The sequence below is a fragment of the Panthera tigris genome, chromosome D4 (genome assembly GCF_018350195.1).
Source record: "Panthera tigris isolate Pti1 chromosome D4, P.tigris_Pti1_mat1.1, whole genome shotgun sequence".
Taxonomy (NCBI): domain Eukaryota; kingdom Metazoa; phylum Chordata; class Mammalia; order Carnivora; family Felidae; genus Panthera; species Panthera tigris.
Window position 1 is genome coordinate 54,865,433 of NC_056672.1, and position 22,568 is coordinate 54,888,000.

At 40.8% G+C, this 22,568-nt stretch overlaps 2 protein-coding genes across 4 annotated transcripts in view; one reads left to right on the forward strand and one right to left on the reverse strand.

Annotated features, from left to right (window-relative positions):
- Positions 1-6,943, reverse strand: part of APTX (aprataxin) — a 75,233-nt gene extending 68,290 nt beyond the window's left edge. For both annotated transcript variants that reach the window (XM_042965194.1, XM_042965193.1), the window contains exon 1: positions 6,641-6,943. The gene's annotated coding sequence lies outside the window, so the exon portion shown is untranslated. The remainder of the gene's footprint in view (positions 1-6,640) is intronic.
- DNAJA1 (DnaJ heat shock protein family (Hsp40) member A1) lies at positions 6,499-19,614 on the forward strand. Of its 2 annotated transcripts, none has more exons than XM_042965191.1 (9): positions 6,499-6,642; positions 7,733-7,874; positions 8,049-8,226; positions 10,003-10,107; positions 11,214-11,441; positions 13,205-13,319; positions 14,766-14,881; positions 15,175-15,275; positions 16,147-19,614. In XM_042965191.1, the coding sequence occupies exons 2-9, from the start codon at positions 7,743-7,745 to the stop codon at positions 16,363-16,365; spliced, it is 1,194 nt and encodes a 397-aa protein (XP_042821125.1). In that variant the 5' UTR covers positions 6,499-6,642; positions 7,733-7,742; the 3' UTR covers positions 16,366-19,614. The 2 variants fall into 2 exon arrangements, with proteins under 2 accessions (XP_042821125.1, XP_042821126.1); XM_042965192.1 differs by lacking the exon at positions 6,499-6,642 and adding an exon at positions 6,748-6,826.
- Positions 19,615-22,568: the final 2,954 nt, after the last annotated feature.

Consider the following 22,568-nt stretch of genomic DNA (forward strand, 5'->3'; position numbering starts at 1 on the left):
AGGTGAGGGGTTAGAAAGAAGAAGAGTTCATAAAGAAAACTAAAACTAAACCATGTATAGTCACAGAGGTAAGAGGAGAACAAGAACAAATTGGTGATCCTCAAAAAAAAAAAAAAAAATGTTTCCAGCCCCACTAGGCCCCACAGTCAATTAAAAACTAAATGTTTCTGGGCACCTGGGTGGCTCGGTTGGTTGAGTGTCCGACTTCGGCTCAGGTCATGATCTGGTGGTTAGTGACTTTCAGCCCCGTATCAGGCGCACTGCTGTCAGCCTGTCAGCACAGAGACTGCTTCAGACCCTCTGCCCCCCTCTCTCTGCCCCTCCCTGCTTGCACTCTCCCCAAAAATAAACAAAAACAAAAACTAAATGTTTCATGAAATTTTTTTTAAAGACAGTTTTTTTAACGTTTATTTTTGAGAGAGAGAGCTTGCACACAAGCACACATGTGTGCAGGGGTGGGGCTGGAAGGAAGAGCAGAGAGAGGGAGAGAATCCCAAGCAGGTTCCACACCATCAACTCAATTCAGGGCTTGAACCCATGAACCTCGAGATTCATGACCTGAACAGATATCAAGAGTGAGATGCTTAACTGACAGAGCCACCCAGGGACCCCATCAAGAAATTTAACTCTTGATTTCAGCTCAGGTCATGATCTCACAATTCTTTGTAAGATCTAGCCCTGTGTTGAGCTCCATGCAGATTTGCTCTCTCTCTGTCTCCCTCTTCCCCTCTCCCGCTCACACACACTCACTCTCTCTCTCTCTCCAAAAAAAAAAAAAAAAAAAATTTAATTTATACAAGCATAAGAAACAGCATTTTAGCTGAGATTTACTTTCTATTGTATGTTTCCAATAAAAATTTTCTTTTTTTAATCTAAAGAAAAAAGTACAGCAAGGGCACCTGCGTGGCTGAATCATTAAGCATCCAACGCTTGATTTTGGCTCAGGTCATGATCACACAGTGCACTGGCAGCATGGCGCCTGTTTGGGACTCTCTCTCTCTCTCTCTCTCTCTGCCCCTTCCCCGCTCTTGCTCTCTCCCTCTCTTAAAATAAATAAATAAACATTAAAAAAAAAAAGAGTATAGCAGTAATTCTACACATCCAAAATTGGACTCATCTTCACCCTCCCCAATTCTGACCCACCACAGCCTTCTCCTCCTCCTCTTTCTGGGCTCCCCATCACAGGAAGGGCACCCCCAACCATCCTGTTGCTCAGGCCAGAAAGTTGGAAGTCAGCCATGATTCCTTCTCCCTCATCTCTGCTTCTAGTTACCATGACCTGCAGATTCCACCTCTATGTTTCTGTTTCTAGTTGTCTCTCTCTCCATTTCTATCACTTAGGCCTCAACACTTCTCATCTTCTCTCTCACCATAAAAGTTTTCTAAGAATCCTTCTTTCACATTAGCACCCAAATGATTGTTCTAAAATGTAAATATGATCAAGTCATCTATAAAAATGGGGTTGCTGTAAGGATTAAAATATGACAACATTCGTGGAAAGTTTAGCACAGTGCCTGACAGGCACTCAGATAGATAAAAGTCAGATCTTAGACGTTATATCACCATCCTCCCTAGGATCCTCCAGTATTTTTTCAAGATGAATTTCAAACTACTAGCATAGTGCTCAAGCCCTAATGACTTGGCTTCTGCCATGCCTCTAGCTATCGCCAGCTACCTCCTTGGATACCTGTATCCTGGTCACATGGTTATGGAAAGTTATGAAGCATCCCACTGAAATAAATCATAATGGTAAAACAAGAGACCATTCATGATAACAACAAAAAGACAATGTTTAGTAACAACTTCAAGAAGAAATGATCAAGGGGTGCCTGGGTGGCTCAAGTGGTTAAGTGTCTGACTCTTGATTTTGGCTCAGGTCATGATCTCATGGTTTGTAAGATCAAGCCCCACATCGACCTCTGCACCAAAAGTGCAGAGACTACTTGGGATTGTCTCTGCCCCTCCCCCAACTTGTGCCTGCAAAAATAAACATTAAGGAAAAAAAAAAAACAGAAAAACTAGCTCACCATTTGAAGAAAAATAAAATTCAGTTACTTACAAATAAGTAATCCCCAGAATTTACACCAAAATCAATTCCAGATAGAATGAAGACTTAAGTGTAAAAACCGGAACCATGAAAGAACTAGAAGAAAACCTGGGAGAATACATTTATAATGTTGGATTGGTGAAAGCTTCCTAAACATAACAAATGAAGGAGTGGGGAGAGGGAGGGAGAAAGAAAAGAAAAGAAAGGCAAAAACCAAAAGAGGAAAAGCGTACTTACTTATTACAATTTTAAACCTGCATTTACATTGACCCACCAATTTCCATTCTAGATGTCCATCTCACAGCAATACTGGCATGAGTGTCCAAAGCTATATTTGAGAATTTCTCAGCAGCACTGTTTATAAAACACTGGAAATTGCCAAAATGTTTATCAGTAGGGGAATAGTTAAATTATAGTGCCTGCATACTATATACTAAGAAGTCATGGAAAATAACAAGGGGCGCCTGGGTGGCTCAGTCAGTTAAGCGTCCAACTTCGGCCCAGGTCACGATCTCATGATTCGTGAGTTCGAGCCCCGCATCGGGCTCTGTGCTGATAGCTCGGAGCCTGAAGCCTGCTTCGGATTCTGTGTCTCCCTCTCTCGCTGCCCCTCCCCTGTTCATGCTTGCACTCTGTCTCTGTCAAAAATAAATAAACTTAAAAAAATAAATAAACAAATAAAATAAAATAAAAATAACAAGGTAAGGGACTCCTGGGTGGCTCAGTCAGTTAGCGTCTGACTCCATTACTGCTCAGGTCATGGTCTGATGGTTGTGAGATGGAGCCCTGCATTGGGCTCCTCACTCAGCATGGAGCCTGCTTAAGACTGTCTCCCTCCTTCTCCTTCTGTCCCTCCCCCCGATTGCATGCGAATGTGTGCACACATGTTCTCTCAAAAAACAAATACATTTTAAAAAATTAATTATTTATTCTGACACGATGACAATAAATTAAGTGAAAAGTACAAGTTGCAAATAGCATGTATGATATACCATATCTTTACCAAAAAAACTCACATACTAACTTACTGCTAATCTTTTCATATTATTTTATGTAAATAAGAATGCTTAAAAGTGCTGAGTTCTTTTACTGAAAAGCTAGATTTTTCATGAAGACATATTTTTATTTTTTTATTAATTTTTTAAAGTTTATTTATTTTGAGAGAGAAAGAGAAACAGAGCACATGAGCAGGGGAGGAGCAGCGAGAGGAGACAGAGAGAACCACAAGCGGACTCCGCACTGTCAGCTCAGAACCCAATGAGGGGCTCAAACTCACAAACCTCGAGATCATGATCTGAACTGAAACCAAGAGTCAAACACTTAACCGAATGAGACACCAGATGCCGCAGGACATATTTTTAGCATCATTAAGTTTCTATGAAGGAAAAATATTAGAACACATGTGACTACAGTTTTAAGGCTACCAAGAATTACCCAACTTTGCTACTGGGGTGACAAATTACTAGTTCAAAGCTTCAGTTGACAGAAGAGAATTTTACACTTTTTAAATTTTTTTAAGTTTATTTATTTATTTTGAGAGACAAAACTCAAGCAGTGGAGGGGCAGAGAGAGAGAAAAAAAAAATAGAAAATCCCAAGCAGGCTCTGCATGGACATGGGGCTCAAACTCACAAAACTATGAGATCATGGCCTGAGCCAAAATCAAGAGTTGGATACTTAACCGACTAAGCCACCCAGGCACTCCTTAAGTTTAATTTTTTAAATAAATACTACAAATAAACATTCCAAAGTTACAAAATGATAGATTGTGAAATATCTCCCTCCCATTCTTCTCTCCCCAAAGGCAACCATATTACAAGTTTTGGGATATCCTTGAGAAATATTCTATACACATACAAGCAAACAAGCACATAGTTTTCCTTTTCTTAAAACCAACTTTTATACCCCCTTTTTTTTTTTAATTTAAATGTTTTTATTTATTTTTGAAGGAAAGAGAGACAGAGCATGAGGGGGGGGAAGAGCAGAACAGGGGCAGAGAGAGAGGGAGACACAGAATCTGAAGCAGGCTCCAGGCTCTGAGCTGTCAGCACAGAGCCTGACGTGGGGCTCAAACTCATGAACTGTGAGATCATGACCTGAGCCGAAGTCAGATGCTCAACCGACTGAGCCACCCAGGGCCCCCTATTTTATTCTTAATAAAGAATTTAGCTCACTTCGCTTGCAGGTTTTAGAAGAATTTTCAATATCATATTTTATAGCCTTACGTTGACTTCCATCTTTCTCAAAGTTGTGGGAATTTCAACCGAATTCCTGAGGCTAAAGGAAACACTAAATACAGTAATATTTAAGAAACACTAGACTTAGTACTATTTATTGGGGAAACTCAAAGTGATTTAACATATATACTCTACTTATATGCTTAACCAATGTTAGATTGACAAACGCATAGTTTATGCCATGGTAAAGTCAGAATTTTAGAACGAAAACACCTCAAAACATATGAACAAAATTTATTGTTACTGTTCTCTATTAATTGTTCATATTTTTACACTTGCTGGTCTCTTGATCTGGGATACCCATCTGCATGGTGCAAAGTTCAGCACCTCAATACTCCTTTACTGGCATTTAGAACACAATTCGTCCTTTTTTGTGTGATGAGGTTCTTGAAGGCAGGGAACAGAATTTAAATGATCTTTATATTACCAAACCCTAGTACTCTGCCTGGCAGTATTAGACTTTTAATAAGTGTTGGTTAAAATAAAAAAGTTTATACCAGAGCTGATAAGTCAAGAAGGTAATGACAAGACCTAAAGATTAGGTCTTGTCAGGGGCACCTGGGTGGCTCAGTTAAGCATCTGACATGGGCTCAGGTCATGATCTCATGGTTCGTGGGTTTGTGCCCTGCGTGGGGCTCTGTGCTGACAGCTCAGAGCCTAGAGCCTGCTTCAGATTCGGTGTCTCCCCCCCCCCCCGCCCCTCCCCCACTCATGCTCTGGGTCTCTCTCTCAAAGAGAAACATTAAAAAAAAAAAAAAAAAAAAAAAAAGATTAGGTCTTGTCAGCCAGAGCAAAAGCACAGAGAAGTAAAGCGTTTTTGGAAAACAGCAGATAGTTTGGTGTGACTGGGTGCCCAGTTTAAACAAAAGAGTTATTAAGTCTGAAAAGGTGCTTATCAGGAGGCCTCCAGAGTCAAGTTCAAAATCCTCAGCTTAGCAAGATACATCAAAAGGGTGTTCCCCCAAATAGCTCTGAAGACTAGCCTCCGGCCACCAGCAACCTTAGCTCTGGCAGTATCCAATTACTTGCAATTTCCAAGAAGCATCACATTCTTTCACCCCTTAGCCTTCCCTTGTGCTTTGTCCTTTGCTGGGAAAGCTCTTCTCCCTTCTTTAAAACTCAGCTCAACTGCTACTTTCCCATGGACGCTTTCCCTGTTCCATCAGATTTGATATAGGAGTCTCTCCCCTGCTGACCTCTATTTTGTGGTTCCCTTAAGTCCATTGACATGTCCGGTTCCCCACTAAAGTCTACGCAACATGAACCAGGTTTCATCTTTGCATCTCCATCTTCTTTGGTTGTAGATACTCCGATGTTTGGGATTACTGAATATAACAGACTCCGTTTTCCATTATGCCCCCGGACTCATTTGAAAGCGCATATACTCACTCTACAGACTGTAAACGCAAGTTTACAGACTGGTAGGGCTTAAAATTTAGGTCAATTAAAACGACTTGTTAGCCACGCTTGCTGCCCCTCTCTAGCCAACAGGGTGAATGCCAGGCCAGGAGTCCAAGGCCCTAAGTTTGCACCAAGGCATTTCCAACATTTCCCTTTGTCCAACGTGTAGGACACAGCCAGGGCCAAGGCAAATAACATGTGTACAGGAGACAGGACTTTCACAAAGAACTCCTCCCACTTGCAACTTGATGGATTACAAGGCCACGGGCTACGCGTAAAAAGGAGCAAGATCCAAGGCCTGTGAGGTTGCCCAGAACAAGCCCAAACCCCTTTGCTCGGCATTTCTTCCCCAGCGGGCTTCCAGAATCTCAAGGCTGAGGAACAAAGCCAGTTAGAGACGCCCAAAGAGGCAAAAGAGGGGCCGGCGGAGAGGAGGAAGGGAGGGCTTTGTTCCGAGAGGTTCTCGTTCCGAACTCCGCTCCCTCACGGGGCTCTGTTCCCAAGCCCTCCACGCCATCACAGGCCGCAGCCACGGCCCCGCGCATTTGGGATTCCGGAATTGGCCGGGTACTGCACCGCTCCTAAGCAATCCCCGCTCCCGCCCAAGACTTCCGCGCTCCCCGGCCCACTGGGTGGAGGAAGGAACTCCAGAAAGTTCCACGAGCGCCAGGAACCAAGGCTTGCGCCCACCCCCACAAGGCCCTTCGGCACAGCTCCTCCCAGTCCGAGCGCCCCCGCGCCGTTGCCTAGGTAACCGCGGGGCGGTGGCAGCGGCGAAAGGGGCGGGACTTCCGTCGAGTGACGCGCCAGGACTCGGCTACAAAAGACGACGGCTGCGGCGCGCCGGGCGGAACTTTCCAGAACGCTCGCTGAAAAGCGGAGGAGCGGCGGCTGCCCGAGCTGCGCCCAGCAACGCGCTCCTTCCCGCTCCCCCACACCGGCCTCGGCCCCCTCACCGGTGAGTTTCAGCTCTCGCGCTTCCTCTCGTCCCAAGGCCGGCGCCATTGTCGGCACGGGGAAGCCGGATGGAGCCGCGGTCGGAGGCGGTTGACTCCGCGTGGGCGGGAGGGTTGTCGGTTCCTGTATTCACGATTTTCTTTTTGGGAGGGCTGGTGTGTTGCCGCAGCAGTCCTCCGCACGCGGTGAGTGGGCTCGAGATGTTTCCTGAAGCATTTTCCACTCTATTTAGCCCGAGGTCCCCAAGGACTTGGAGCCCTCAGCTTTCCAATCGACCCCCCTTCCGTGCGCGCCCCCGCGTCCCCTCTGCTCCGGCTTGCTGGGGGTGGGCGACCATTCGCGCACGCGCGGAAGGAGCCAGGGGGCGAGGGGCTGCGGAGGGAGCGGGGCGGAGGCTGCGGTGGCTTCTCCGAGCTCCTCTTTGTTGAGGGCTGGCTGGGGTTCTCCCACCCCTTCGGTCCCAGGTGGGAGGAAGAAAACCGTAACGGTCTGCACCTAACGTAGGGGGCAACCTAACACCATGGAAACTACGCTGACTCGTGGGGGCGAGAGGTGTTCGGTAGTGAAAGTAGAGATGCTATAAGTTCTTTGATTGAGAAACACCCTTAAGGTTGCCGGGGGGAGAGCTTGCTTTGTGGTGGCTTAAAATCAGTTTCATAAACCACTCCTTTCCCTCCTCCCCCGTGTCCAAATGTTTTTTTATCTAGGGAGTGTAGGGCTTATCCGATTTACCGGAAGATAAGGATAACGTAAGAACTGAGCCTATTGGTGCTCTTTTTGATTACTGCTGTCATACTGGGAAAGAGAAACAGGAAGAATCCGGATAATAGTGGCGTTAAGTATGGAGCTTTCCTGTGGGAGAGTGGGGACCAGCTGCTACAGAGAAAGGCCTGTGAATTATTCCCTGATAATTACTAGCCGACATTTAGTAAGAATTTATCGCTGAATTACCAAAGGATTTGTTACCTTCTCTGAAGTTTAGGGAAGGTAGTGTTCTATCAGATTTGGGAAAGGGAAGATTTCTCTGCCTTAATTCTGACTTTTCCTAATTAAAATTAATAGTTGAAAGTTAAAATCGCATTTTATTTCAGGCTGTAGAAAATGGTGAAAGAAACTACTTACTATGATGTTTTGGGGGTCAAACCCAATGCCACCCAGGAAGAATTGAAAAAGGCTTACAGGAAATTGGCTTTGAAGTACCACCCTGACAAGAATCCAAATGAAGGAGAGAAGGCAAGTGATGTACTCCTACTTTTTTTTTTCTTACGTGTTCAGTCTTAAATGTAGCTGTGTAATTCTTTGCCAGGTATATACTATTTCCATTGCAGTCTGACAATGAGTATGTGTAATACAGTGATTGTTTTTGCAACACTTTTTTTCTGAAGGGAAATTTTCTTTCTCAAACAGTTTAAACAGATTTCTCAAGCTTATGAAGTGCTCTCTGATGCGAAGAAAAGGGAATTATATGACAAAGGAGGAGAACAGGCAATTAAAGAAGGTGGAGCAGGTGGTGGTTTTGGCTCCCCCATGGACATCTTTGATATGTTTTTTGGAGGAGGAGGAAGGATGCAGAGAGAGAGGAGAGGTAAGAATAACCTAGTCCACATGCAGCAAATTAAAGTAGCCCTTTGTGAAAGTAAATTGTTGAGAAATCACCTGTTTGAAATGCTTGTTTACATGTTGGTATAAAGTTGCAAACTGACAAAGTGCCACTTTGATGTAATTTTTTAAAGTGAGATGTAACCAAAAACAGCTAAGTCAATCAAGTTCTAACAAGTGCTTGTAAAGTTCTCCAATATGTATGACATTTGGGAGGTTATCAACCCTTAGGTAAAGGAATAGAGTATAGGAACATAGTATTCAAAACCCTTTTTAGAGATATTTGACCCCTCCCCCACCCTCCAGCCCAGTTGGAGGTGGTGGCCTTGTTCAAAGTGAGTTAAAATTCAGAAATTTAAAATTTCCTCAGGGTCATATGTAGCAAGGCATCAGAGTCAGGATTAGCTTTTATTATCTCCCAGTAGCTTACAGTCTGTTTAATCTCGCTTCAATTTAAAATATTTTAAAATATGTACCCCTAACATTTAACAAAAATGTAGTTAAGGAACTTAAAACAATTTGTAATCAAAGTTAATTACTTAGGATGATTTGTCCCACAGAAAAACAGCTGGGTTTTTTTTGTTTTGTTTTGATTTTTTAATTTTTTTAAGGAATGGACTAGCAAAGTCTGACTCCCATTAAAAGGTTTTTTGGTCATGAAACTGGAGGATAAGTCACACTTCAGGAATTGTTTGCTCTCCCTTCTCTGTAGTCTCAAATCTATAAAGGTAAAGAAGGGCAGTTTTTAGCATGCCAGAATCAACTACATGGACCTGTATTTGATACAGAACCAAAGGTGGAGCTAGGAGTTAAAGGATGCAGTTAATGGTGCTTCATTGGAAACTAATAATACTCTTTAGGCATGCTCTGCAGATAAGAGTGAGGGAGGTTTTTCACTGAGGCTTAAGGCAGTACTCATTCCTGGTGGATAAAAGTCATTGTGGAAGAATCATTAGCTAGGAACTTATTAACTATTGGCAAGTGACTTCTTTGTAGCCTTTGTATCCTTATGCAATCTCTATTTTCCGTTTCACATTTTGAGGTGAGATATGGCACTGCTTTATAGCCACTGGCCACATTTAAATAAATTGCTGTATAGTAGCCATTCTTAGGTGCTAAATAGCTACATGTGATTAGTGGCTACTGTATTAGATATCATGGATATAAAACGTTTCTATTGTTGTAGGTGTATTGAATAGGACTGTATGAGAAATACAGTCTTTACTGTTGCCCCAAAAGTAAATATGCCACGCTTCAGAAAGAAGTGGAAATTAATAGCCTTCTGTAGAGACTGAATAAATATGTCTGCTTTCCTGGCGAATTTTGTTTAGTTGGAACTCTGTGCTGAAGCATTTTTGGATGAAGAAATGGTTGGCCATGTTCAATACAATACTAAGTGAAAGGTTTAGAGTATATTAGGACAGAAATGCAGTTTGGATTAATTTATTGTGAAACCTATTTAAATAACATCGATTTCCCAAGTTATTTTGCAGTTGAGGTTTTTGATTAGCATGGTTTATAAGATGGCCACATATATGTCCTCGGGCAGATTATTCAATGTCACCCAGTTTTCCTCAACTGAAATTACATCATAGTTCGTGGATCACGTGTGATAATGTGGCCAACTTCTATGTATGTGATAGGTGCTCAACAGATGTGTCCTGTGAGACTAGTCTTTCATTATTCTTTACTATTTTTAAAGTGCAATTAACACAAACATAAGAAATGTCTTTGATTTTTAACGAGCTGTCATTCATTCTAGGTAAAAATGTTGTGCATCAGCTCTCTGTAACCTTAGAAGATTTATATAATGGTGCAACAAGAAAACTAGCTCTGCAAAAGAATGTGATTTGCGACAAATGTGAAGGTATGGTCTTTTCACACCTTTACTATAAGTGAAAATGAGACCAAAGCTCTTCTAGATAAATAAAACTGATAGTACTCTACCTAAATCTTGGAGAGTACGAGTATGAAGAAAACCTCCTGAATCCACCACCTTTTTCCATGTGTGTGTTTTATTCCATTTTTTTTTTTTTAACGTTTGTTTATTATGGATGGGAGGGGTGCAAGGAGAAAGGGAGACAGGATCTGAAGCAGGCTCTGCTGTGACAGCACAGAGCCTGATGTGGGGCTTGAACTCATGAAACATGAGATCATGACCTGAGCTGAAGTTGGACCTTAACCAGCTAAGCCACTCAGGGGCCCCTTGTATGTTTTAAATACAGTTGGGATCAATCTAATTTGTGGGGTCTTTTTTTTCCTCAACATTATTCAGAGTTGAACACTTCTGTTCTCTTTAAAACTCTCATGTCATTCTAATGGCTTCCCTGATTTGTAATAATGGTTTAAACAGTGTCTTCTTTTTTGGACACTTAACTGTTTAGACCAGTTTCTGGGTGAGAACATGTAATCTTAAGTTACTTGTTTGAAATAAAGGTATTTTCTAAAGAGAATACATGCTTTAAAATGTTCTCATCTCACAGATAAAGTATTCCTAAAAATTGTGCTTTGGGAGCACATGTTTAAAACAAAAATCTGGGGGCGCCTGGGTGGCTCAGTGGGTTAAGCGTCCGACTTCGGCTCAGGTCATGATCTCACGGTCTGTGAGTTCGAGCCCCACATTGGACTCTGTGCTGACAGCTCAGAGCCTGGAGCCTGCTTCACATTCTGTGTCTCCCTCTCTCTCTGACCCTTCCCCATTCATGTTCTGTCTCTATCTCAAAAATAAATAAACATTAAAAAAAATTTAAAAATCTGAAATGGTTCTTTGGAAAGACAATAAAAATGTTATCTATTAACTGAAGCTGGTGGTGGCTATATTTTGTGAAATATAAAAAGGCTGAATCGTAGATTTTTAGGACAGCATTCCATCAAACCTTGGAAACTGAATGTAGTGTTTAAGAACTTTGATTAATATTAAAACATTCATCATATCTAATACTAAATTCCAACATTTCTTTTTAAACTGTTTAGGCCGAGGTGGTAAGAAAGGAGCGGTAGAATGTTGTCCCAATTGCCGAGGTACTGGAATGCAAATAAGAATTCATCAGATAGGACCTGGAATGGTTCAGCAAATTCAATCTGTGTGCATGGAGTGCCAGGGCCATGGGGAACGGATCAGTCCTAAAGATAGATGTAAAAGCTGCAATGGAAGGAAGATAGTTCGAGAAAAGAAGATTCTAGAAGTTCATATTGACAAAGGTGAGTTCTGAGTCACTTTCTTATTTTGATAGAACACTGATATCAGCAAATGATTGAATAATGTTCTAAACTTAATTTTCTTCTATTAAATCATTAGATCTTCCACTTGTAACTGAAATAACTATTTCTTTGGGAACTGCTAGATTAAAGGATATGCCTTTTTTTTTTTCTTTTTTTGTAAAGATTTTAAGTATTCTCTACACTTAACCAGTGGGGCTCAAACTTGACAACCCTAAGTTTGAGTCATGGGTTCCACTGACTGAACCAGCCAGGCACTCCAGGATGTGCCTTCTTTTAAGGATGGGGGGGTTTAGGTGAAGAATTCAGGGGGTCTCCTATTTTCTTGAAATTGTTCTAAACTAATGAACATGTTTTAACTGGTAAACAAGAACTTATGAACATGTAGCAATGTCTTTCAGACATGGCTAATTTAAAATGAAACTATTACATAATGTGCATACTAATACGGAATTGTCGATATGAACCTCATTGCATATTACTACGTAAATCTGCATTAACTTAAGCCTCTGTAATGTTCTTTTGTGTGATTTATGGTACTGCCCTCCTTTCACTTTTTTTTCCCTCTCTCAGTTGGTCCATGTGTAGTCAGGTTTGGATTTTTTTGCTTTGATAGAACATCCCTTTTGCTACCAACAGTGTTTTTAGGAGAGCATTAGTTGTAAGTGAAGCCATATTTGCTGCTTTTATCCATGCTTTTTACAGTAGTGGAACATCGAGCAAAACCAAGTACAGTTGAATTGCTTCACTGCTGTAACAAGACAGCAACTTGGCCTCAAGAATAAAGACAAACTGTTCGTTTTCTCCTACGTAATACTGGTATTGTGGTTTAAGTTCTTAGTTTTTTAGAGATACATCCTCACGCATTTAGATTTTGCTTCAAAAAGGGATTGGGGGAAGGGTGTCTGAGTGGCTCAGTCAGTTAAGCATCCATTTTCCTTCAGGTCATGATCTCTTACGGTTCGAGTCGTGAGTTCAAGCCCCATTTCCCCGCATCTGGCTCTGCTGACAGCTCAGAGCCAGGAGCCTGCTTCAGATTCTGTGTCTCCCTCTCTCTCTGCCCCCTCCCCTGCTCATGTTCTGTCTCAAAAATAAGCACTGAAAAGAATTTTTTTTAAATGGAGGGGGGAACATGGGTGAAGGTACTATAATACATGAAGGATTAGTCATGAAATGATCTGCTGGATCTAGTTTGATGGATATTCATTACAGTTTTGGCTACATAATAGAGGTTTCATATCTTTCATAATATGTAAAACAGTGGCTCTTGTTTGGGTCCCCTCAGTGATTGGTTCAGGAGACAAGCTGGATATAAGTAATGTTTATTGTTAATTATTATGGTTATGTTTGCCAGTTAACTGATTTGGTGGCAGCATGGGCTTTTTTATTTAATCCTCGAAACAGTCCTGATGAGGTAGGTGTCTGGGAAAGTTGGTATTTTGGAATGTTATGCAACTTGCTTCCCCAGGGTAATCCAGCTAGCAGTAAATAGCAGCTCTGAGATTTGGAGCCTCACGTGGGTTTGCGTCTATGGTTTGTGTTCTCCCCTATGATCACTTTCTTCAGTAAGAAATTGGCCTGATTGAATCATGTGGGCATTCTTAGTCATTTCGGTAAATTTAGCATCCACAAAGACTTTGAGCATTTTTTTCCAGGCATACACAAACATGCACCAATTTCTTAATAAAGATTCTGACATTGGTTGGATGTTAAATAAGAGTGTAAAACTAATCTTTTGTTTTTAGGCATGAAAGATGGCCAGAAGATAACATTCCATGGTGAAGGAGACCAAGAACCTGGACTGGAACCAGGAGATATTATCATTGTTTTAGATCAGAAGGACCATGCTGTTTTTACTAGGTAAAAACTTACCAATTACTCAAACTGACAAATGGCATTTTTTTTAAATGTGCTTTTCATTACTCTAAAAACTTACTGGAAATACTGTAGAAAAGTGTAGTAGAGTTAGGTTATATGTGATACCTTTTCTAAAAGGCTGTTAGCCATTGTTTCAGTAGGCTACAAACAAAAAAAGATCAGATTTTGGTTTTTGGGTAAATTTAGGTAAATCGTTACCTAAAGGATATGCTTTTTTTAAAGAAGTGTTTTGTATGAATATAAATAGTCTTTGTGTAAGCAGTTAATTTGAAATGACCTAAACCTTTTGCCCCTTTTAGTCCAGAGTTTGTGATAAGTTGAGTTGCTTTTAATTGTAAATAAATGTATAGAAACTTCTCTGTAGAAAACTAAATTAGTATATAAATTGAGGTCTGTTGCTGTGAAATGATACTGTTTATGATCTTACAGTTAAGAACAAGGATTTGTTAACCCATGTGTTAAATATATAGCTATTGCTAATTTAAAGCTTTGGACGAGAGTAGGGATCCTGTAAATCTGTTGGGAATGACATCTGAAGGAACTGGTTTTGAGTTAGTGAAAAAGAACATTCCTATAAGTGTCTTAAATAATGGGAAATGCTATCAAAGTCAGGATTTTGATAGGGTCATTTGAGGTGAATCTACTAGTTTTGTTTTTGTTTGTTTAATGCTTGCTTTTGAGAGAGAGGGGGAAACAATCCTAAGCAGGGTCTGTGCTGTCCCCACAGAGCCCGATGTGGGGCTCGAACTCAGGAACTGTTGACCTGAGCTGAAATCAAGAGTCAGATGCTTAACCAACGGAGCCACCCAGGCACCCCTGAATCTACAAGTTTTATTTGGAGAGTACTCTGTGGATAAGTTATTTTACTAATATGAACTGGAAAAGAAAGTCTAAGCCCAAGGAGGAAGTGGGCTATACAAAATACAAAAGGTATTTCATAATATGCAAAGCACTATATTAGTAATTCATGTAGGTCAGTAAAAAATTCTTTTATCATTTGGAATTGGTCATCCCCATTATTTAATTTAACAGAACCTAAATCCAGGACCCAGTTGGGAGTCTGTTCTGCCTCACACTATGTCCTTTCCTTCTTAATATCAGCACTTTTTTTTTTTTTAGCTGCAGTTGTGGGAAAATTTTTTCCCCCTTGTTAAGAAACCAGATTTAAAATTAGGTAATGGGGATGGTAAGTAGTAGAGGCTACCTAGAATGAGTGGAAAGATTCTAAAGTCTTATCCAGGAAATGGTTGGCAGGGTTCATATATTTGCTGTTTCTAGATCACAGCCGTTTTGAGAATTGGGAGAGAGGACTTTTTTGTGAAAGATACCCTTGCTTGCTGTTAAGAAAACGGATTTGCCTGTTGTGGTACTTCTAATCACTGGTGATTTGAGAGAATTGAGTGTATGTCATATTTATGTTGATAACAGGCGAGGAGAGGATCTTTTCATGTGTATGGACATACAGCTGGTTGAAGCACTGTGCGGCTTTCAAAAGCCAATATCTACTCTAGACAACAGAACCATTGTCATTACCTCTCATCCAGGTATGCTAACTTAGATGAGCTTGTCTGTTACAGTATTTTCGCGGTCTGCTGCTAGCTAGTATATAGGCACTGAGAAAACTAGTATAATTACTTGTTCAATTAAGTCTCTCCCGTGAGCTGAGCTGAAATTGTATGGTAATTGGGTTTCTTAAGGAAGCCCCTAAAAACTGAAACGTAATTGGATTGCTTCACATATATTTATTCCTGTCAGTGAGCTAGGACATTCCTCTTTATTTTCCCCACCTCATAAAAATGTGACTGTATTTAATAAAACTTGGCTTCTATGTTTTTAGGTCAGATTGTCAAGCATGGAGATATCAAGTGTGTGCTGAATGAAGGCATGCCAATTTATCGTAGACCATACGAAAAGGGTCGCCTAATCATCGAATTTAAGGTAAGCTATAAAGTAGCCTGGGAATACTTGACAATGATTAGCTTATTAAAATATAACAATTACATTTCTGGATGGTAAAGCACATTATAGTCTCTTGTTCGGGAAGAAATGAGCTAACACAAGGCTATAATTAGGATCTTATATTTAGTTCAGCAGAAGTACTTAGCTATTGTGAGTTTTTGGCAAAATACTACAGTACTTGGTTAATAGGATGGTTCATAAAGCAACCCCCAACCATTTTTTTTTCAATCTTAAATTGGCCCTTGACCAACAAATACAGCTTTTATTAAAAACATTTTTGGGGTTGCCTGGGTGGCTTGGTCGGTTAAGTGTCCGACTTCAGCTCAGGTCATGATGTCGCGGTTCATTGGTTGAGCCCCATATTGGGCTCTGCTGACAGCTCAGCCTGAAGCCTGCTTCGGATTCTGTCTCCCTGTCTCTCTGCCCCTCCCCTACTCATGTTCTGTCTCAAAAGTATACTTTTTAAGAAATTTAAAAAACATTTTTGGGAAAAGAAGGACTGCTTTTGTGAAGATGAATAGCTTTGTTTAAATTCTGTTACAAGGAATTAGTATGTTTTAGTGTGGGTTCTTACATTGGCTGAATAGAACCATAATCATCACAGTGCAGTTTTACTCCAATGAGGGTTTTTTTTGTTTTTTTTTAATGCCTTAAATTCTAGTTAAGGCTATACTAGCTAGATGTTTTTGTGCCTTTTAGAACATGTGTTCTAACTTGGGATTGGCAGATTCACCAAAAGATAATGTTCTCAAGTGTTTTTCTGGGGAAAATGGGTCAATGGTAATATGTCTAAGGAGCTACTTGGTTAAGTAAATCAAATGGAACTTACAGTGGAGATTTCTTTTTATAGGTAAACTTCCCTGAGAATGGCTTTCTCTCTCCTGATAAACTGTCTTTGCTGGAAAAGCTCCTACCTGAGAGGAAGGAAGTAGAAGAGACTGATGAAATGGACCAGGTAGAACTGGTGGACTTTGATCCAAATCAGGAAAGAAGGCGCCATTACAATGGAGAAGCGTATGAGGATGATGAACATCACCCTAGGGGAGGTGTTCAGTGTCAGACCTCTTAATGGGGCCAGTGAAGAACACTGCTGGCATTTTATATGCAGTAGTGAACGAATGAAGGACTATAATCATAGCTCACTACTTGCTATTATTGTTTTTGTTTTAATATTCAACTATAGTAGTGTTTTAAAAGTTAAATGAAGAATAAAAAATATAAAAGCTCTGACTTTGCCCTGTATGTATGATGAATTCAGTGTGCAAGATAAGTTTAATACTTGTAAAAACTACTTTTAAAAAATCTCCCCTAGCATTTGTTAGAGGCCCGACCTTGTAATTGATTTCAGCTCTATGTACATGAACTAGTTTAGACTGAAAATGCTAGGTAAATGTACTGACTTCAGTGTATGACCCTTAATTGTTAAGCTATGAAGTTAAAACTTGTTTAATTGGCAATCAGAAAAAGAATTTGTAGACAAGTGTTGGTCTGTAGTTCTATTAAGTGGGATTCATTGTGATGCTTCTGCATTTATTCTGTTGCCTCAACTGTTACTTAAAGATGGCATGCTGTGTAATTTGGCCTGTGGTATCAGTGGTGGAAAGGATACCTTTCTAAAGAAGGGGTTTATCATAATCTGCTGTTTGAGGACTTGCACTTGTAGAATTGCATTCCCTTCTGCTGTGCCATCTTTTTTTTTTTAATATATATATATTTAACATATATATATATATATACACACACACACCAGTCCTGGTTACACTTTTTTTCCTTCTCTTTGGACCATGATAAGCTTCAGAGTAGTGACTTCGGGAGCAGGGTAACTTAGAGTGAAGAGATATTTACACAGAAAAGTAAATTTGCATGTATGAGCTAGGAAGGTGTTTTAGGTATGTTACAGGCTTACTTTAAACAATTTAACTTACGCTCCGAAGTAACTGTAATTTAATGTTGGTAGTATAGCAAATTATGATGAATAGCTTTAATTGTATGTTTAAAAGTCATGTTCACAAGCTTAAATCTGGGTATCAGAATTAAGCAATTCTTGAAATGTATGAATGTCTCCTTAATACACTGATTACAAAGCATTTCCAGTGTGTCACTACAGGCTTTTTTTTCCCCTAGATTAAAAGCATTGGCTTTTCACTAATTAAGATAGGTAATTTGTCATTTAACTAGTTAAATGGGTAATTGAAAATGGTACTTAACTATAGTTGAATGTTAAACAAGGGTGGGGAGTGAAAGTGGGTGAGGGGTAAGTAATGAGCCAAAAGGGTTTTTAAAAACTTTGCAAACACTAGTGTGAAAATGTGAAAGTTTTTACCCATTTATCCTGATTGTGCTGCATCTCCTGTAATCAGTAAGGTTAAACATTTCTCCAGAAGTGGCCCACATCGAAGTTTCCCTCATAGAGCACATTTGAGTTAAAAAGGAGAAACTAAAACATAGTTTTCACACTTCCAGTGTTTGTCATAGTGAAATAATTAATAACCTGTTATTTTTAGATTGTCATTTTTAGTCAGTACCATACAGCTACCCTTCTGTTTGGGTATGATGCCAGGTACGCAGGAAAACACAACAAAGTATGACCAGAAATCTTAAATTTCTCCAAAGAACCCTGAGTTGTAATACATATAACATCTTAAAAAATTGAAATCCTCATGTTTAACATCAGTCATTGAGGGCAACTATAAATTACAACCACAGTGAAATACTACTTCACACCTACTAATCCAAAATGAAAATAGGTGAAAAGGTGGAGAAATTGGGACCCAGTACCTCACTGGTAGGAATGTAAAATGGTGCATCTCTTATAGAAAAGTTGAGCAGTTTCTCAAAAAGCCTACAGTTAGTAATTGACTCCTTGGCTAAGTGAGATACTTGTTGCCAGTGTTGTTTGTAAAATTCACAGTAGCCAAAGGGGGAGCAAACCCATACCCAACTAATGGACAAAATGTGATGGTACGTGTGTGAGAGGACAAATTATTGTATGTGTATGTGTACTTAAATGACCTATCAAGGCAAATTCATAGACCAGTTACCAAGGGCTAGGGGGAAGAGGAATGAATGGTTAATGCTTAATTGGTTGTGATAAAGTTTTAGATAAACAGTGATGGTTCTACAAGGTTGTGAATGTTACTAATGTAATGCTACTGAATTATACAGTATAAAAATAAAAGAAAAATAGAAATCTGAAAAGGAAATAGTTAACCAGGAAAGGCAGAAACAGTTTGTAGTCTAAAAGCTGCCCCTGAGAACTTGGACCAAGGTCATCTCTTACAACTCTGACCAAGTCTGCTACAGGAATGCATGTGCATCCACACGAGTTCCTGGCCCTAGCACTAATGCTTGCTCTGATGCCTTCCCCATCCACTCATACTTGTAGGGAATAAGAATGTCCCATGAGGGTGCTAATGGAACATGGTGGCAGATCTTCCTGTATGTGAAATTAGCATCAGGTCTTTTTCTGCATATGGTACTGCTTCTCAACCTTGGCTACACTTAGTTACCTGGGAAACTTAAAAACATGTGAGCCCCACCCCCACCCCACGCCAGGATTTTAACATCATGGAGCTGGGTGTAGTAGCTTAAGCACCAAGATGTTTATCAACAGCCAAAGTTCAACACTACCAACATAGGGACATAGTCCTATTAACCATCTAGGGTAATGCATTGGTAAGAGAAAGTCCAATAATGGCAGCCTTTGACACTGCAGTTAGAAGTTTGAGAATCAGACCAGGGAGCTTCCCAGCTTAGATGTACACTTCATCACAATATCTTTTTTGAAATAATATAGGAAAAATGTGTAGGTTGTAAAAATACAGTGAATGAAACCTAACAAGCTACAGCAAAATAAAGATGCTCTTTCAAGGGCTTCTTAAGTCCTGAACAGTTATCACTTAACTGGATTATATCTACAACCTTGTGAGGCAGAACAAGAATCAAAACATCCGTTTTAGGAGTGGAGAAACTGCCCTCTAGTGTTCTGGATCTCAAAACAGCAAGGTTGATGAGCCCCAGTGCCACGACTGCAGATTTCATAGGTCAGGGACAGGACCTGAAAATTTACCTTTGATTTATTTACTGGATGACAGAACCACTGCTCTGGCCCAAGTAAGTTAACGGTAAAAACTGCAGTCCCAGTTGTCAGTCAGTGCTCTTTTACTCATCTCACTTCCTGTGGCTGGGTTAGGTAAATAAATAAATTGTAATGGATTGTGGAGACACAATTCACGCATTCTTTGCCTGTTCCCAGACCTAAAGAGAAGCAGCTAACAGCCAGATTCAAAGAATAAAGAAATTGAGCTTTGGAATTGCACCTGGCTTTCAGTGTGTGCTCCATGAACAAGGTATGGGAACCTCTGGAAGTCCCTTTCTTCATGTGTATTATGGAAACCATAATAGGCTGTACTTCATAAGAGTAATTCAGAGAATTAAACAAGGCTGCTTACATAGGAAGGAAGGGCTCTTAGTACAAGTTGAAAAGCAACTGAAGAAGATAATTGTACCTGAGATTTAAAAAAAGGTTGCCTTGAAATCCCATCCTCAGATTTCAATGTATCCAGAGTCACAAATTTATTTTTTTATTTTGAGAGAAGCCAATGGGGAAAGGGCAGAGAGAGCCAAACAGGCTCTGTGCTGATAGCCCAGTTGCTGACGGGCTCAAACCCACGAAACTCATGACCTGAGTGGAAATCAAGGGTTGGACACTTAACTGAGCCACCCAGGTGCCCCCAGAAATACAAATTTAACAACTGAATGGGGAATAGGGCAAATATCCTTACCCTACTGAAGGAAACTTTACTGCCGTGTATTTTAAGTTGTAAGTGCTGGAGACAAATACCAGTTGTATCTGTAGGCTGCTGCAGAGTACCTACTTTCCTAGCTACCTGATGGAACATGTTTTCGGAAGAATGCGGGTGTCCACCTCTGCCCCCACCCTGCCACACAGTTTGGATATGTTCCAGGACCCCCAGTGGAGGTCTGAAACCTAGAAGAGTCCTGAGCGCTATGCACTGTTTCTCCCTATACATACATACCTACCTATAATGCTTATAAATTTAGCACAGTAAGATTAATAGCAAAAACAAAATAGAACAATTATAAGAACATACTGTAATAAAAGGTGAATGTGGTCTCAAAATAGTACTGTACTCACCGTTGTGATGATGTGAGATGAAATGCCCACATGAGATGAAGAGAGGTGAATGATTAAAGCATTATGACATGCTGTTAGGCTCCATTTGATTTTCTGATGCTAAGTCAGGAGGAGGATCATCTGCTTTCGGGCCGCAGTTGCCTGCATGTAACTGAAACCAGATGAGGGACTGCCGTATGCCATTGGTTACTGCCATCAAACTCCCATTTGCTTATCCTCTCCCGTTGATACTGGTTAAGAGGCCAACAAACATGATCTCTGCCATCTCTTTGTAAAGTGAAAAAGCAGTCCAGTGGTACCATCAGACAGACACCTCCAGCCTCTGACAGTTGGCTCCAGCCAGTGCACAGCACCCACAGCTCATCAGAGACTCCCTAGCCCAAGGATGCAGGCCAGCCAGGTTCCAGCACTGCTCTGCTTTACCCAGACCTGGAACAAGGGCACAGAGACCCCACTGTGTGCCTAGAGGGTCTAAGGCCCTCAAGCAGCTCACAGAGAGCTGGACAGTGGTACGGGCTGGCATGGGAGTCCAGAAGCCAGGGTGGCCCTTCTCTCACCTCAGCCTCAGTCCCTGGGGCCCCTCCCATAAGAAAAGCTATGTGCAGAGTAAGTGCAAATACCTTTTAGGTTTGTACAAAAGGAAGTTACAGACAGTTGCACAAGGGTTTCCTGGGAAAGGTGGAAGACTTAATTTTTTTTTACTTTTGTTATGTTAATTCATTTAAGAAAAAAGGTACATTTAATGACTCTCAATCCAGGCTTCTCTTCACCTGGTCTCCCAAGACACTGCATGCATTGCAAGAATCCCACACTGCAGTGCCTGGAAGTCTCCTTCAGCTAACTTTGACCACCAAACCCCTTTACCCACAGCTCCTGCTGGTCCTTTTATGGTCAACTTCAGGAAGCCTTTCCTAACTCAGTGGGGCTTATTATCAGGTGCCCTTCTCCTATCCCACCATTTCAATTACACCTTTTAGCTGGCATTTCTTCCCTGTTCTGACAGGAACTGGTCTTACTAAGCCATCTTCAGCACTAGGTACAAGAACAGATGTCTGATAAAATTCCAAGAAGGAATAAGTGAACATGTGCTGACCAACTAGATTCTTGTTCTTCGTGAGCACAAAGTTACTGTTAAAAAAACAAAATTCAACTGAGTAAATTTTGAGATCCAATTGACTTCAGCAGTTAATGAATCCAGCAGCATCCCATCTAACAGGAGCTCTGAAGAACTGCACAGAACAAAAGGCTTTTATACACAGAAGGGGGTGGGGAAAGGAGATCTCTAACAAGAGTGGATTGTTTCAGGCAAGGTTACCTTCCTATGGGGGCCAGAGGGGGTCTATCAGGTAGATTACCTCATAAATACTGAATTCCAGATTCACTGGTTAATGATTACAGTCCTGGGACAGGCCGAAACTGCAGTTTGGGTAGGTATTAAATCTTGGCCAGTGTGGAGCTTAGCACAAGGCCAGCACAAGGGACTCCACTTTAGGCCTGTTGTTTCTCATTCTTAACAGTACTGCTCAACCATTCACAAGGTCATGGGCTAAATATAAAATCCCAATTTCTTGAAGATATTTCTAAAGGATTCTTAGCACAAGCTGTTTCCTCTTTCCACCTTAAACTTCTTACATGAAAACTTTTCACTGGGCTGTGAAACTACATTCACTTGAATTCATGGATTTATGGCTAATGTTTAACTCAAAATGGCACACACTGTCAAAAAGCTGCAGGTTTAATGGCAAAAGGAAAAAAAAGTTTTGGGAATATGACTGAGGAAGAGGGATTTCTTAGTGCTGCCAAGGATTAATTCAGCCAATATTGAGCATTACTGTGCCAGGCAAAAGATCAGGCTATATTTCACTCAAAGGCAAATTAGAACACTATAAAACTTTGTTTTTTTAAGTTTGTTTATTTTGAGAAAGAGAGCGAGCAGGGGAGGGGCAGAGAGGGAGAGAATCCCAAGCAGGCTCTGCACTGCCAACCCAGAGCCTGATGTGGGGCTCGCACTCACAAACCGCAAGATCATGACCTGAGCTGAAACCACGAGTCGGACACTTAACCGACTGAGCCACCAAGGTGCCCCAACAATGTAAATCATTTAAAAAACTTTC